The sequence below is a fragment of the Hyperolius riggenbachi genome, chromosome 11, assembly GCF_040937935.1.
Source record: "Hyperolius riggenbachi isolate aHypRig1 chromosome 11, aHypRig1.pri, whole genome shotgun sequence".
NCBI lineage: Eukaryota > Metazoa > Chordata > Amphibia > Anura > Hyperoliidae > Hyperolius > Hyperolius riggenbachi.
In genome coordinates, this window is record NC_090656.1 from 28,182,082 (window position 1) to 28,197,404 (window position 15,323).

At 45.8% G+C, this 15,323-nt stretch overlaps 1 protein-coding gene and 1 long non-coding RNA gene across 2 annotated transcripts; both read left to right on the forward strand.

Annotated features, from left to right (window-relative positions):
- Positions 1–56: 56 nt before the first annotated feature.
- On the forward strand, positions 57–2,158 carry LOC137538950 (uncharacterized). The gene is made up of 3 exons (XR_011024905.1): positions 57–107; positions 235–250; positions 2,128–2,158. It is a non-coding gene; the product is annotated as an uncharacterized lncRNA (long non-coding RNA).
- Positions 2,159–4,594: 2,436 nt separating this feature from the next.
- On the forward strand, positions 4,595–11,949 carry LOC137538142 (tropomyosin-1, isoforms 33/34-like). Its single transcript, XM_068260164.1, has 9 exons — positions 4,595–4,620; positions 4,835–4,888; positions 6,453–6,497; positions 6,824–6,889; positions 6,979–7,017; positions 8,203–8,232; positions 8,419–8,565; positions 8,947–9,036; positions 11,759–11,949. Exons 2-9 carry the CDS (start codon positions 4,884–4,886, stop codon positions 11,820–11,822), a joined length of 486 nt encoding a protein of 161 aa, XP_068116265.1. The 5' UTR covers positions 4,595–4,620; positions 4,835–4,883; the 3' UTR covers positions 11,823–11,949.
- Positions 11,950–15,323: the final 3,374 nt, after the last annotated feature.

Consider the following 15,323-nt stretch of genomic DNA (forward strand, 5'->3'; position numbering starts at 1 on the left):
GTAACCCCTCCTGTAACATTAGCAATAGCTAATATCTTGCTTTCTTTCTTATATAGGGAGTTTCCAATCCACACAGTGGATCATTCGGACACTAGCCTGCAAATTGTGTAAGTATATCAATACATGTGCAGCGTCTCTCCACAATAGTGTCTTTATATAGAGGTAATAGATTGATGTCCATATAGAGCGGCAGTAGTCGGTGAATTTACTTACCTGTTTTTTTTTCTCTTATAGACCTTGATATAGACATGTGAGTATAACCATGGGGGGTGCACAGAGACTACCTAATACTACTATGGGGGGTGCACAGAGACTACCTAATACTACTATGGGCGGTGCACAGAGACTACCTAATACTAATATGGGGGGGTGCACAGAGACTACCTAATACTACTATGGGGTTGCACAGAGACTACCTAATACTACTATGGGGGGTGCACAAAGACTACTAATACTACTATGGGCGGTGCACAGAGACTACCTAATACTACTATGGGGGGTGCACAGAGACTACCTAATACTACTATGGGCGGTGCACAAAGACTACTAATACTACTATGGGCGGTGCACAGAGACTACTAATACTACTATGGGCAGTGCACAGAGACTACCTAATACTACTATGGGCGGTGCACAGAGACTACCTAATACTACTATGGGGGATGCACAGAGACTACCTAATACTACTATGGGGGGTGCACAGAGACTACCTAATACTACTATGGGGGGTGCACAGAGACTACTAATACTACTATGGGCGGTACACAAAGGCTTCCTAATACTACTATGGGTGGTGCACAAAGACTACCTAATACTACTATAGGGGGGGGGTGCATGTAGGCTACTTAATACTACTATGGGGGGAGGGGGGGCATGAAGACTACCTAATATTACTATGGGGGTGCATGAAGGCTACCTAATACTACTATGGGTGGTGCACAAAGACTACCTAATACTACTATGGGGGGGTGCATGAAGCCTACTTAATACTACTATGGGGGGAGGGGGGCATGAAGACTACCTAATACTACTATGGGGGGTGCATGAAGGCTACCTAATACTACTATGGGGGGTGCATGAAGGCTACCTAATACTACTATGGGAGGGGGGCTTGAAGACTACCTAATACTACTATGGTGGTGCATAAAGGCTACCTAATACTACTATGGGTGGTGCACAAAGACTACCTAATACTACTATGGGGGGTGCATGAAGGCTACCTAATACTACTATGGGGGGGGGGGGGCATGAAGACTACCTAATACTACTATGGGAAGTGCATGAAGGCTACCTAATACTACTATGGGGGGTGCACAAAGACTACCTAATACTACTATGGGGCGGTGCATGAAGGCTACCTAATACTACTATGGGGGGGGGGGGGGGCATGAAGACTACCTAATACTACTATGGGGGGGGGGGGCATGAAGACTACCTAATACTACTATGGGAAGTGCATGAAGGCTACCTTATACTACTATGGGGGGGTGCACAAAGACTACCTAATACTACTATGGGGCGGTGCATGAAGGCTACCTAACCCTACTATATACTACACGATATATAGACATATGACTGTGGTAGGGACTAGAATGTGAGCTCCTTCGAGGGACAGTTAGTGACAAGACTATATATACTCTGTACAGCGCTGCGGAAGATGTTGAGCTATATAAATACTAATACTACTACTACTACTATGGAGGGGGTGTACAAAGGATACTAAATACTACTATGGAGGGGGTGTAACAAAGGATACTGAATACTACTATGGGGGGGGGGGCTTAAAAGGTTACCTAATACAACTATCTGGGCATTAAGAGTGGGCCAAAAATGACTTACTACTACTATCGGGGTGGGAAAACCCAAAGCTTTCTGATACTATAATTTGGAATGATAAGGGGCACAAGTGCTACCTAATACTACTGTATGGGGTGGGGGTGATGGAGGGGGCCACAAAGGCTACCTAATGCTGCTACCTGGGAGGAGGGATGTAACAAGAGACCATAGAACCTACCTAATACTATCTGGGGAGGGGGGTGACGGAGGGCCACAGAGGCTCCCTAGTATTGCTATTTGTGTTACTTTACTCTTTCGTATCTGACACAGTTTTTGTTTCTCTCATTACAGTGAGGACCGTGAGGTTTCAGACAGTGACTCAGTAAGTACACCCGACATGGCATGTGAGGAATGGATGAAAGTTGTTGTCGTTGTTGAATATAATGTAATAACATGAAATACTAATTTGTGTCTTTCCACTTTTCTCTTTTCAGTCCTGATTTTGAAAATGGCGGATATCTGGACTGTAAGTATGAGTCTTGTACACACACAGGACCAGCAACGGTAATGGCAGAGCTACAATTGGAGTATGATCGAGAGTTTACTCAAATCTACTATCCATACCGAGGAGGGGGCTACCTAATACTGGGGGCACATCTGCTATCTATACTGAGGAGGGGGCTACCTAATACTGGGGGCACATCTGATATCTATACTGAGGAGGGGGCTACCTAATACTGGGGCACATCTGCTATCTATACTGAGGAGGGGGCTACCTAATACTGGGGGCACATCTGATATCTATAGTGAGGAGAGGGCTACCTAATACTGGGGGCACATCTGATATCTATAGTGAGGAGGGGGCTACCTAATACTGGGGGAACATCTGCTATCTATACTGAGGAGAAAGGGTACTTAACCCTACTGGCGGTCTATTAAAATCCGCCATGGGGCAGCGCAGCATTCTTTTTTCATTTTATCGTGACATAATACTGGAGGCACATCTGGCTACCTATACTTGGGGAAAGGGGTAGTTGCTTTTTATTATTGCAGGTGAATTTCTTACCTATAGTGGGGTGAGCACAATTGAATGGGGGGACCTTGTCCTTGCCCTGGTGACGACAATCGTGTAGTCAGTGCAGGACACTATTATTACTATAGGGGAGGACCAGCTTATGCCACAAAGCCTACAATACTCAAACTATTCTGTGCCTGATATTTCTGAATAATCTCACTCATGTTCTCTCTTTTATTTTCAGGCCTTGAAAGAGACGAGCTGTAAGTCATTTTTCTTTGTCTACAAAGCCTACAGGTGCAACTCGAAAAATTAGAATATCGCTCAAAAGTTAATTTATGTCAGTAATTTAACTTAAAAAGTTAAACTAATATATGAAATAGACCCGTTATATGCAAAGCGAGATATGTTAAGCCTTTATTTGTTATCATTTTGATGATTATGGCTTACAGCTTATGAAAACCCCAAAATCTAAATCTCAGACCATTAGAATAGTGTGAAAATGTTCCATATTCTAGGTTCAAAGTGTCAGACTCTAATCAGCTAATTCATCCAAAACACCTGCAATGGGTTCTTATGTCATGTATCAGTTTCACCTTTTACGTTGAATGACTGAAATGAATGGATTTTTGCACGATAGTCAAAATTTTTGAGTTTTACCTGTTTATTTTCACTTATAGTATAAACATATGTGTGATATACATGCGTTCTAATATATATACTAAACCTGATGCGTCCATGTTCCATGTATCCTCTTCTGTCCCTCTGTGTCCTCCTTTACCCCGTGTCCTCCTGTCCCTGTGTCCCCCTCTATTCCCCTGCGTTGTCCTCTGGTTCTCCCTGTCTTCCCTCCTGTACCTCTGAGTGGTCCACCTGTCCCCCTTCCCCCCCCCCCCCCCCCCCCCCCATGTGGTCCTCTGGTTCCTGTATGTCTCCTTCACTGGCCCTGTGTAAGGATAATTAGTGGCAGCATCAGCTCACCTCACCAGCGATTCCTGCGCCGATCAGCAGACCTCTCCTCTCCTGCGTGGCTTTCCCTAGTGACGGCTTCTGCTAATGATGGCTTAGTGAGTATGTTGCTGTCACTTACAGTAGGCAGTAGAAATCTGACAGAAGTGAGAGGTTTTGGACTAGCCCATCTCTTCATAGGGGATTCTCAGGGATTTATTTATTTTTGAAAGCACTTAGTGAATGGCAGTTACTCTAACTGCCAAAAAAACTGTGTAGCGAGCAGGGAAGCTGGACAGCATCATTGTTTAAATCCTTTTTAGGGAACATCTTTATAAAGAATAAAAGCTTTGCTGAGAATTCCCTATGAAGAGATGGACTAGTCCAAAACCTGTCACTTCTGTCAGATTTCTACTGCCTACTGTAAGTGACAGCAACATAGGAGAAAAGTAATTTATAGCTCATTTTACTCTGGAAAAAACGTACTTCTTATTTGTCTATGTTTGCACATATTTTAAATTTTACAATTTTTCGCCATAGTGTCCCTTTAACTACAGAGGAGGTAACTTAAGGAATGAAGAGATAAGCTAACTCTCTCACTGTTTGTAGCAAGTTTTCTCTTGCCTTATTATCGCCAGCATGATCGTAGTGAATTGAGGCCATTATCATAGACTACTGATAGCAGTTTTCTCACCGTCACTGACTTGCGTTCCCGTATTGTTCAGAGGTGGAAAGATTGCTGTTGTACATGTTTAAAACATGTCAGAGTCCCATTTCAAGCAAAGATAGCTCATTATTCTCTCTTTCATCCCTTAGCTACCTTGCTACTCGCTTGGCTCCGCCCTCTACATCAGGGACATCCTGGACGAACCAAGTGTGGAGTGAGTATCACATCTACTATTCACTTTTTGTTTATAAAATGTTTTTACTGTATGTGTAATGTTATTGTGGGAAGGTGAACATATGAAATCATCACACATCACTTCATTACAGGATGAGGCCGAGGTCACTAATACTGCTCAGATCTGACTATATACAGATCTGTTATGATAATATGATGGCTCATGTAATCATTCTGTCTCCTGTATTCCTTAGGATTGGCCTGGCCATCGTACAGAACCGCCTGACCAGAAACCATGGACCGATGCCGTAAGTATTTAATTATTGTTGTTTATTGCATTTATATAGCACCAACATTAGGCAGCACTGTACAATAAATTAGGTTGCAGACATTGATAATAGGGGTTACAGACAACACAATACAGGAATAAGCAATAAGACACACATGCCAGATCATGCACTAAAGTAGTAGTCTGAGTAATGCAAGTTCATGTTAATCGATGAGCAGAATGCACAATCAGATAGGATACACAAGGAGGAAGGGCCCTGCCAAAGGCTTACACTCTAATGGGAGGGGGTGGTGACATGACAGGAGGGGGCTGCATCAAGATTCCATGATAGTCTGTGTAGACTGGATGCAGTTAGTTGTCAGATACGTGTGCAGTCAGATGGGCGGGACACACACAGGCAATACTTGTAAGATGCAGTTAGTTGTCAGATATGTGTACAGTCAGATGGGCGGGACACACACAGGCAATACTTGTAAGATGCAGTTGGTTGTCAGATACGTGTGCAGTCAGATCTGCGGGACACACACAGGCAATACTTGTAAGATGCAGTTGGTTGTCAGATACGTGTGCAGTCAGATGGGTGGGACACACAGGCAATACTTGTAAGATGCAGTTGGTTGTCAGATACGTGTGCAGTCAGATGGGCGGGACACACACAGCCAATACTTGTAAGATGCAGTTAGTTGTCAGATACGTGTCCAGTCAGATGGGCGGGACACACACAGGCAATACTTGTAAGATGTAGTTGGTTGTCAGATATGTGTACAGTCAGATGGGCGGGACACACACAGGCAATACTTGTAAGATGCAGTTAGTTGTCAGATATGTGTACAGTCAGATGGGCGGGACACACACAGGCAATACTTGTAAGATGCAGTTGGTTGTCAGATACGTGTGCAGTCAGATGGGTGGGACACACAGGCAATACTTGTAAGATGCAGTTGGTTGTCAGATACGTGTGCAGTCAGATGGGTGGGACACACAGGCAATACTTGTAAGATGCAGTTGGTTGTCAGATACGTGTGCAGTCAGATGGGCGGGACACACACAGGCAATACTTGTAAGATGCAGTTGGTTGTCAGATACGTGTGCAGTCAGATCTGCGGGACACACACAGGCAATACTTGTAAGATGCAGTTGGTTGTCAGATACGTGTGCAGTCAGATGGGTGGGACACACAGGCAATACTTGTAAGATGCAGTTGGTTGTCAGATACGTGTGCAGTCAGATGGGCGGGACACACACAGCCAATACTTGTAAGATGCAGTTAGTTGTCAGATACGTGTCCAGTCAGATGGGCGGGACACACACAGGCAATACTTGTAAGATGCAGTTGGTTGTCAGATACGTGTGCAGTCAGATGGGCGGGACACACACAGGCAATACTTGTAAGATGCAGTTAGTTGTCAGATATGTGTACAGTCAGATGGGCGGGACACACACAGGCAATACTTGTAAGATGCAGTTGGTTGTCAGATACGTGTGTAGTCAGATGGGCGGGACACACACAGGCAATACTTGTAAGATGCATTTGGTTGTCTTTTCCTTGTATGCTGAGATTATGTCTGCTTTATTCCCTGCAGATCTTACGAAGACATGCAGACCCCAACACCCGAGAACCTGTGGGGGTAAGTATTACCACTGACCAATCAGCTCTCTGGGACATTTTATAGACAACAGCGTGTCCAATCACCTACCTGTTCTACATGACATTGTATAACCATGGAGATATACAGGGATGGTGTGAAAGAGACCCCCTACTAATGCTCTATAACAACTGCCATGCTATAAGCTGGCCCTGTAGTCACGTGTCTCCATTACATGTATTACATTGCAGCCTCCAGCCGCTTATCCGGACTGCTTTCCATTCTTGAGTTGCTGTGTAAGTATTACCTTTGAGTTTATTCATCAATAACATAAAAAGTTACGCCTCGCCCTTTGTCTTATTTCCTAGGATCATTACCGCCGTGGCTGCTGACCTCATATTTGCCATGGAGATGCACCCGGTGCCCCCCCTCACGTAAGTATTACCTGAATCTTATAGTCTGACCTGCATTAGATTGCTGTACAAGGATTGTAACCTCATTTTATATTTGTTTCCTTTTATAGAGACGACGAGGAAGATGCCTGGAGGAAAGTGGTGAAGAGGTGAGTATTACTATATACACAATACACAGCAATACACAAGCAGTTCCACGATTTCCCCCATTAGCACTGGGGATGGCAGACACACCTCTTTCCTTTGGACCCTCAGTGATACAAGGAGGTATTTAGGTAGGGAATGCCCAGGTGCAGTGGTGTAGCTAGACATTATGGGGCCCCATAGCAAAACTTTCATGGGGCCATAAAATGTAGGCATACTTGGGAAATGCCACCTACCTCTCCCCCTATGGATATGACCACTTACCTCTACCCTATGGATATGACCACCTACCTCTACCCTATGGATATGACCACTTACCTCTACCCTATGGATATGACCACCTACCTCTCCCCTATGGATATGACCACTTACCTCTACCCTATGGATATGACCACCTACCTCTCCCATATGGATATGACCACCTACCTCTCCCCTATGGATATGACCACTTACCTCTACCCTATGGATATGACCACTTACCTCTACCCTATGGATATGACCACCTACCTCTCCCCTATGGATATGACCATCTACCTCTACCCTATGGACATGACCACTTACCTCTACCCTATGGATATGACCACCTACCTCTCCCCTATGGATATGACCACTTACCTCTACCCTATGGATATGACCACCTACCTCTCCCCTATGGATATGACCATCTACCTCTCCCCAATGGATATGAGGTAACTGGGAGATTTGCATTCTCATGTGATCTACAACATGAGAATGCAAATCTCATCAAGTACCACCTGGGCCCCCTCTGCTCCAGGGCCCCATAGCAGCTGCTATGACTATTGCTACGCCCTTGCCTAGGTGTTGGGGTCTTCCATGACTGAACGCGGTCTCCCCGGGCCCCTCTAGTGGTGAACATTAGAATTCACAGTACAGCAATTCAGTCTTTACTTTACTGCAGAAATGCATTACAAAAAAGTGCCTCTTTTAAGCCTTTCCAATACTTTCCCCCAATCATCCCTGTCCCCCCAGCAGCTCATTATTTCCTTGGTGCTGGAGGGGGACATGGTGGATCGGGGAAAGGACTGGTGGGGGTGGTCCGGAGGGTCTATAGCTCCTTGCACTAGAGGAAGGAGGTGATTTAGCATCAGCACAGAGTTATATGTTGGCGCTATATAATCCAATAAATAATACAAATATTAATTCCTGCTATTTCTTATCATTTTTTGCAGGATCCGAGACGACTACATCGAGGATCCAATGTAAGTACTTTATTAGCCAAACAAGTGAATGGAAGCGCTGAACCGTAAGTACTTGCAGGAGTCTTTACATATATGTATCTCCTTGCTGTTTCTTGAGAATAAACATATTACAAGCTATTTCTTCCTTCTTTAGCCCTACAAAGTATTTACTGTGTGACTAATAGTTCTCTTTCACTTTTCCTGCAGTTGCGTCCAGCCACCACCGCCACCAGCTGCAGAGGACATCGAGCCACCGCCACCAGCTGCAGAGGACATCGAGCCACCGCCACCAGCTGCAGAGGACATCCTGCCACCAGCTGCAGAGGACAACCAGCCACCAGCTGCAGAGGACCGGTAAGTAATTCTCCAATACTTGCTACTAATGATTATGGACTTTGATGGTTAGTTTATAAAATGGATGCAGGTGTAGGATAACAATGGGAGCCAATCACAAGAAATGACTGAAATGCATACAATTCCGGCTTGCATGCAAAATTTCATGCAACTTGGAACTGGGTAAAACAAATGTTCTTCCTGTCATTTTTGATTGGCCCAATTCCAAGCTGCATACAATTTATATTAAATATGCATGCAAGAATAATTAGCATCTTATTGACCATTTGGTGTCCATGTATGGGATCTGCCCACCAGCCGGTTAGACAGGATAAGAATTGTATTATATCCATTGAAGATTTCCACAGATTTCTTACACTTATCTCTGTTTTCCATTTCCAGGCCACCCACTCCAGGACCAGCAGAGGGATCACCACCGGAGGCCCCACCGGCAGAGCCAACACCAGCTCCGCGGAGGACTCTGAGAGCAAGGTAAGTTGTCCTGTAACCTGTCTATAGGTGTGGCCATCTGTAGCGCTTCCTATAGGCTCCCTCCTTGTGATGTCACTTCCTGATAGATCAGAATTAAATCTATGGCTTATGACTGCCCAGCCATCATATCACCTCCACCTCAGTTCTACCTTCCCAGTCTGATTGTGTTCAGTACACAGTTGGGCTCCTATAGCAAAGTGCATGTCAAAGAGCAACACTGACCACTACTGATCAGTGTGGAGAGTCGGTCCACAGTGGGTGACCTCTGCTGAAGGCACTACCACTATGCAAATGGGTTGTGATAAGCTCCTCCTCCTGCATGCTATTCCTGACTGGAATGATCAGGGACAGTACAGGAAGACTCTGAGGGCTCGTTTCCACTAGGAGCGGTGCGATGCCGCTACATAGCCGCATAGCACCGCAGGTGTCCTGAAACACATGCACAGCGATGGGAGAGTTTCCGCTGCATGCATGTTGTGCGGAGCGATCGGAGAATCTGCAGCATGCTTCTCGCACGGCCGCATCCGCTTCCCATCTCCTCCAATACACTTCCGCATCAGGAGGTAGCCGCATTCGCATCACTTTGTAGTGGGGGCTTTTTAGCTGTCTACATGAAACCTGCCAGAAGGGTGACAAGTCACATTTAATGGATATGTTATTTTTTTCCATCCTAATTTAAAGAACTAAGTGAAGAATTCAATAAAACTGTTCCCCAACTTTAATTACTGTAATTAATTTTCAAATATTTTTTGCTTCGCATTTAAATTGCTTCCAAAGATCACTGAAATCTGCTTTTTGTGTCCCTGAAAAGCTATAATACAATAATACAATAACATTTGTAAAGCGCTTTTCTCCCATAGGACTCAAAGCGCATCCTGTCTAAAGGTGGACCATACATCAGACAACTTGGCGGACGATTAACCATCCGATTCGATTATTATAATCGAAATCAGATGAAAATTGGTGCCGCCAATTGCATGCCCAACCGACAATGCGACCAACCTCTTGTTGAAAATTGGCCATGAGTCGATCGGACATGCTGCAAGATGTAGGGCCGACATGCTTTATCGGGTCCCAGTGGTAACCGGCAGCGATATCAGGACAAGTGACGAAACCACTGGCGTTGTTCCCGGAATGTGTACAAGTGTGTGTAATATGTAAATGTGCTGTAATATGCATTTATATATTACCTGGTCTGTGTCATGGTGGCCGTCCGTCTTCTGCCGCTCTGCAATTACCCGCATACACGCTGCCAGCGCATAGCACGCCGGTGTGTGACGTCACACACCAGCAGCGTGTATGCAGATAATTGCAGAGAGGCGGCAGACAGACGGTCACAGGACAGGTACTGTATAAATGCACATTACAGCACATTTATATATTATACACACACATACATACACACACAGCGGCGAGGTGGAAGATGCGGCGGGCTCAGCCGATTCAGCCTGCAGAATAGAAAGAAAGCAGAGATTTCAGGTACACACATCATCCTGCGCTCTGTACCCACTAAGGGGACTGATGTACTTTTTATAGGCTTCAGAAAGTCATTGGTGTTGTTAGCTTTGTATCTGGGGCATATTATTATTATTATTATTATTTATTAGATTTATATAGCGCCAACATATTACGCAGCGCTGTACAATAAATAGGCTTACAGACAATGATAACAGGGTTGACAGAACAATACAGGTAACAGACCATAGATACAACAATACAGGTAATAGCAATAAGATACACAACACAATGCAGATAATAGTACAATGCCAGATCATAAACTGGAATGGTAGTGGTGAAAAATTACCAGTTCCAAATTCTGGGTAAAGTGCACACAGTCAAGTATGATACACAAGGGAAGAGGGCCCTGCCAAAGGCTTACAATCTAGAGGGAGGGGCTGGTGACACAAAAGGAGTCGGTGCATCAAGAAGTTATTGGCAGAAAGGATTAGGGTAGTGTCGAGTTGATGTAGGCCTCCTTGAAGACGTGAGTTTTGAGTGCTTTTTTAAAGGTGTTGAAGGTGGGAGCGAGCCTGATGGGCAGCGGGAGAGAGTTCCACAGGATAGGGGCAGCTCTAGTGAAGTCCTGCAGTCTGGCATGGGAGTGCGAGATGCGTGGGGTGGTTAAGAGGAGGTCGTTGGAGGAGCGAAGTGGGCGGCAGGTGTATATCTGCTGACCAGGTCAGAGATGTAGGTTGGGCAGGACTTGTGTAAGGATTTGTATGCCAAACATAGGATCTTGAAGCTGATTCTGAAGTGAATTGGAAGCCAATGAAGGGATTTGCGTAGGGGAGTTGTGGAGACAGAGCGGTGGGAGGAGTAGATGAGTCTGGCTGCTGCGTTCATGATGGATTTTAGGGGGGCGATGCGGTTTTGAGGAAGGCCTGACAAGAGGGAGTTGCAGTAGTCCAGGCGGGAGATGATGAGGGCATGGACAAGGAGTTTGGTAGTGTCTGGGGTCAGGAAAGGCCGGATCTTGGAGATGTTGCGTAAGTGGAAATAGCAGGCTCTAGCTACGGTTTGGATGTGGGAGGTGAAGGAGAGGGCCGAGTCAAGGGTGACACCCAGGCAGCGGGCTTGTGTGGTTGGATGAATGATTGTGCCATTGACAGTGACATAGAGGTCAGTGGGGGGTGAAGCAGCACGGGGCGGGAAGATTAGGAGCTCATCCCTGACATGTGTCCTTATTCCCTAATGTGACGCAACCTTATTCTTTCTTTTTCAGATGCGCCAGGGCTTGGAGACGGGTGAGACGCTTCTTCACCTGCAGTGCCACCAGGACCGCCTAGGTAAGCCATCTTCTGATTATATACAATATCCATGGTCTCTTACTAACTTTATTGTCCCTCTTTTTGATTTACAGACAGACCATCATTAAGGCGTCCTGCTCCAATGAAGAACAAAAAAAACATATACTTTTATAGTTAGGGAAAAATGGGGGGTGGGGAGGTTGGGGTTAGTTTAAAACCAAAAATACAAAAAAAAATACAAAAAAGAAAAACACAAAAAAATTACTATTATTAAGGGTGTGTGTGTGTGTGTGTGTGTGTGTGTTTTGGGGGGTGGGGGGAGGGAGGTTCAGAATCGCTAGGCAATTTCCGGGCGAGCTGATCCAGGGATTCGTCTGATTGCCATTTGCCATCTGGAGTCGGGAAGGAATTTTCCCCTTTTAAGGCTAATTGGCCCATGCCTTGAAAGGTTTTTCGCCTTCCCCTGGATCAGTGCCCACAAAATAAACAGGCAGTTTAAAAACAAAAATACCAAAAAAAAATTCACTATTGTTAAGTTGGGGTGTATATGTGTGTGGGTGTGTGTGTGTGCGCGTGTGTATATGTGTGTGGGTGTGTGTGTGTGCACGTGTGTATATGTGTGTGCGCGTGTGTGTGTGTGTGTGTGTGTGTGTGTGTGCGTGTGTATATGTGTGTGGGTGTGCGTGCGTGCGTGCGTGCGTGTGTGTGTGTACAGTGTGTGTGTGTACAGTGTGCGTGCGTGTGTGTACAGTGTGTGTGTGTACAGTGTGCGTGCGTGTGTGTACAGTGTGTGTGTGTACAGTGTGCGTGCGTGCGTGTGTGTGTGTGTACAGTGTGTGTGTACAGTGTGTGTGTGTGTGTGTTTTTGTTTGTTTCTACAACAGGTGAAAGAAGTAAAACAACATCCACAAGAGAACAAATACTAAAATCTATGGCTATAGGAAGGGGTGGAGGATCAGAATTACTAGGCAATTCCCAGGAGAGCTGATCCAGGGATTCGTCTGACTGCCATTTGGAGTCGGGAAGGAATTTTCCCCTTTTAAGGCTTATTGGCCCATGCCTTGAAAGGTTTTTCGCCTTCCCCTGGATCAGTGCCCACAAAATGAAGAATCTGGTAGCAGTTTCCCCACAGAATAAACATGATCTTACAGCAACCGCCCCACCCCACCCCAAAAAAATAAATAAATAAACGTGAACTGGCAGTAGTCTCCCCCCCCAAAAAAAATAGACATGATCTGGCAGCAGTTTCCCCAAAAATAAACATCATCTGGCAGCAGTTCCCCCCCAAAATAAATATGATCAGGCGGCAGCCCCACCCTCCCACAAAAATAAATAAACATGATCTAGCAGCAGTTCACCCCCCGATAAACAAAAAAATAAACATGATCTGGCAGCAGTTTTCCCACAAAATAGATATGATCTGGCAGTAGTTCCCCCCCCCCCCCCCCCCCAAAAAAAGAAATGTGGTTTGGCAGCAGTTTCCCCCTCCTCCCCAAAAAATAAACATGATCTGGCAGCAGTTCCCCCCAAAATAAACATGATCTAGCGCAGCCACCCCCCCCCCCCCAAAAAAAAAAATTAACATGATCTGGGAGCAGCCCCCCCCCCCCCCAAAATAGAAAATAAACATGCTCTGGCAGCAGCCCCCCCCCCCCCCCAAATAAACATCTGGCAGCAGTTTCCCCCCAAAATAAACATGATCTGGCGGCAGCCCCCGCAAAAATAAACATGATCTGGCAGCAGTTCCCCCCCCAAAATAAACATGATCTGGTGGCAGTTTTCCCACAAAATAGATATGATCTGGCAGCAGTTTCCCCCAAAATAAACATGATCTGGCAGCAGTTTCCCCCTCCATCCAAAAATAAATATGATCTGGCAGCAGTCCCCCCCCCCCCCCAAAAAAAAAAAATAAATAAACATGATCTGGCAGCAGTTCCCCACATAATAAACATGATCTAGCAGCAGTTCCACCCCAAAATAAACATGATCTGGTGGCAGCCCCCCCCCCCCCCAAAAAAAAATAAACATGATCTGGCAGCAGCTCCCCCCCAAAATAAACATGACCTGGCAGCAGTGTCCCCCAAAATAAACATGATCTGGCTGCAGCCTTCCCCCCCCCCAAAAAAAAATAAACATGATCTGGCAACAGTTCCCCCATATAATAAACATGATCTGACAGCAGTTCCCCCCAAAATAAACGTGATCTGGCAGCAGTCCCCTCCCCAAAATAAGCATGATCTGGCAGCAGTTCCCCACATAATAAACATGATCTGGCAGCAGTCTCCCCCTCAAATAAACATGATCTGGCAGCAGTCCCCTCCCCCAAAATAAACATGATCTGGCAGCAGTCCCCTCCCCCAAAATAAACATGATCTGGCAGCAGCCCCCCCCCCTCCCTCAAAAAAAATAAACATGATCTGGCAGCAGTTCCTCACATAAAAAACATGATCTGGCAGCAGCCCCCCCCCCAAATAAACATGATCTGGCGACCCCCCCCCCCCCCCCCAAAAAAAAAATAAACATGTTCTGGCAACAGCTCCCCACATAAAAAACATGATCTGGCAGCAGTCCCCCCCTACCCCCAAATAAACATGATCTGACGGCAGCCCACCTCCAAAAAAATAAACAGGATCTGGCAGCAGTTCCCCACATAATAAACATGATCTGGCAGCAGCCCCCTCTGCCCCCCCCCAAAAAATTAAACTAAATAAGCGTGACCTGGCAGCAGTTTCCCCAAAATAAACATGATCTGGCTGCAGCCTTCCCCCCCCCAAAAAAAATAAAAATAAACATGATCTGGCAACAGTTCCCCCATATAATAAACATGATCTGGCAGCAGTTCCCCCCAAAATAAACGTGATCTGGCAGCAGTCCCCTCCCCAAAATAAGCATGATCTGGCAGCAGTTCCCCACATAATAAACATGATCTGGCAGCAGTCTCCCCCTCAAATAAACATGATCTGGCAGCAGTCCCCTCCCCCAAAATAAACATGATCTGGCAGCAGCCCCCCCCCCCCTAAAAAAAAATAAACATGATCTGGCAGCAGTTCCTCACATAAAAAACATGATCTGGCAGCAGCCCCCCCCCAAATAAACATGATCTGGCGACACCCCCCCCCCCCCCCCCCAAAAAAAAATAAACATGTTCTGGCAACAGCTCCCCACATAAAAAACATGATCTGGCAGCAGTCCTCCCCCCCCACCCCCCCCAAATAAACATGATCTGGCAGCAGCCCCCTCTGCCCCCCCAAAAAAATTAAACTAAATAAACATGATCTGGCAGCAGCCCCCTCTGCCCCCCCCAAAAAATTAAACTAAATAAACGTGACCTGGCAGCAGTTTCCCCAAAATAAACATGATCTGGCAGCAGTTCCCCCCCTCCAAAAAAAAATAAACATGATCTGGCAGCAGTGCCCTCTCCCAAAATAAACATGATCTGGCAGCAGTGCCCTCTCCCAAAATAAACATGATCTGGCAGCAGTGCCCTCTCCCAAAATAAACATGATCTGGCAGCAGTCCCCCCCCCCCCCCAAAAAAAAA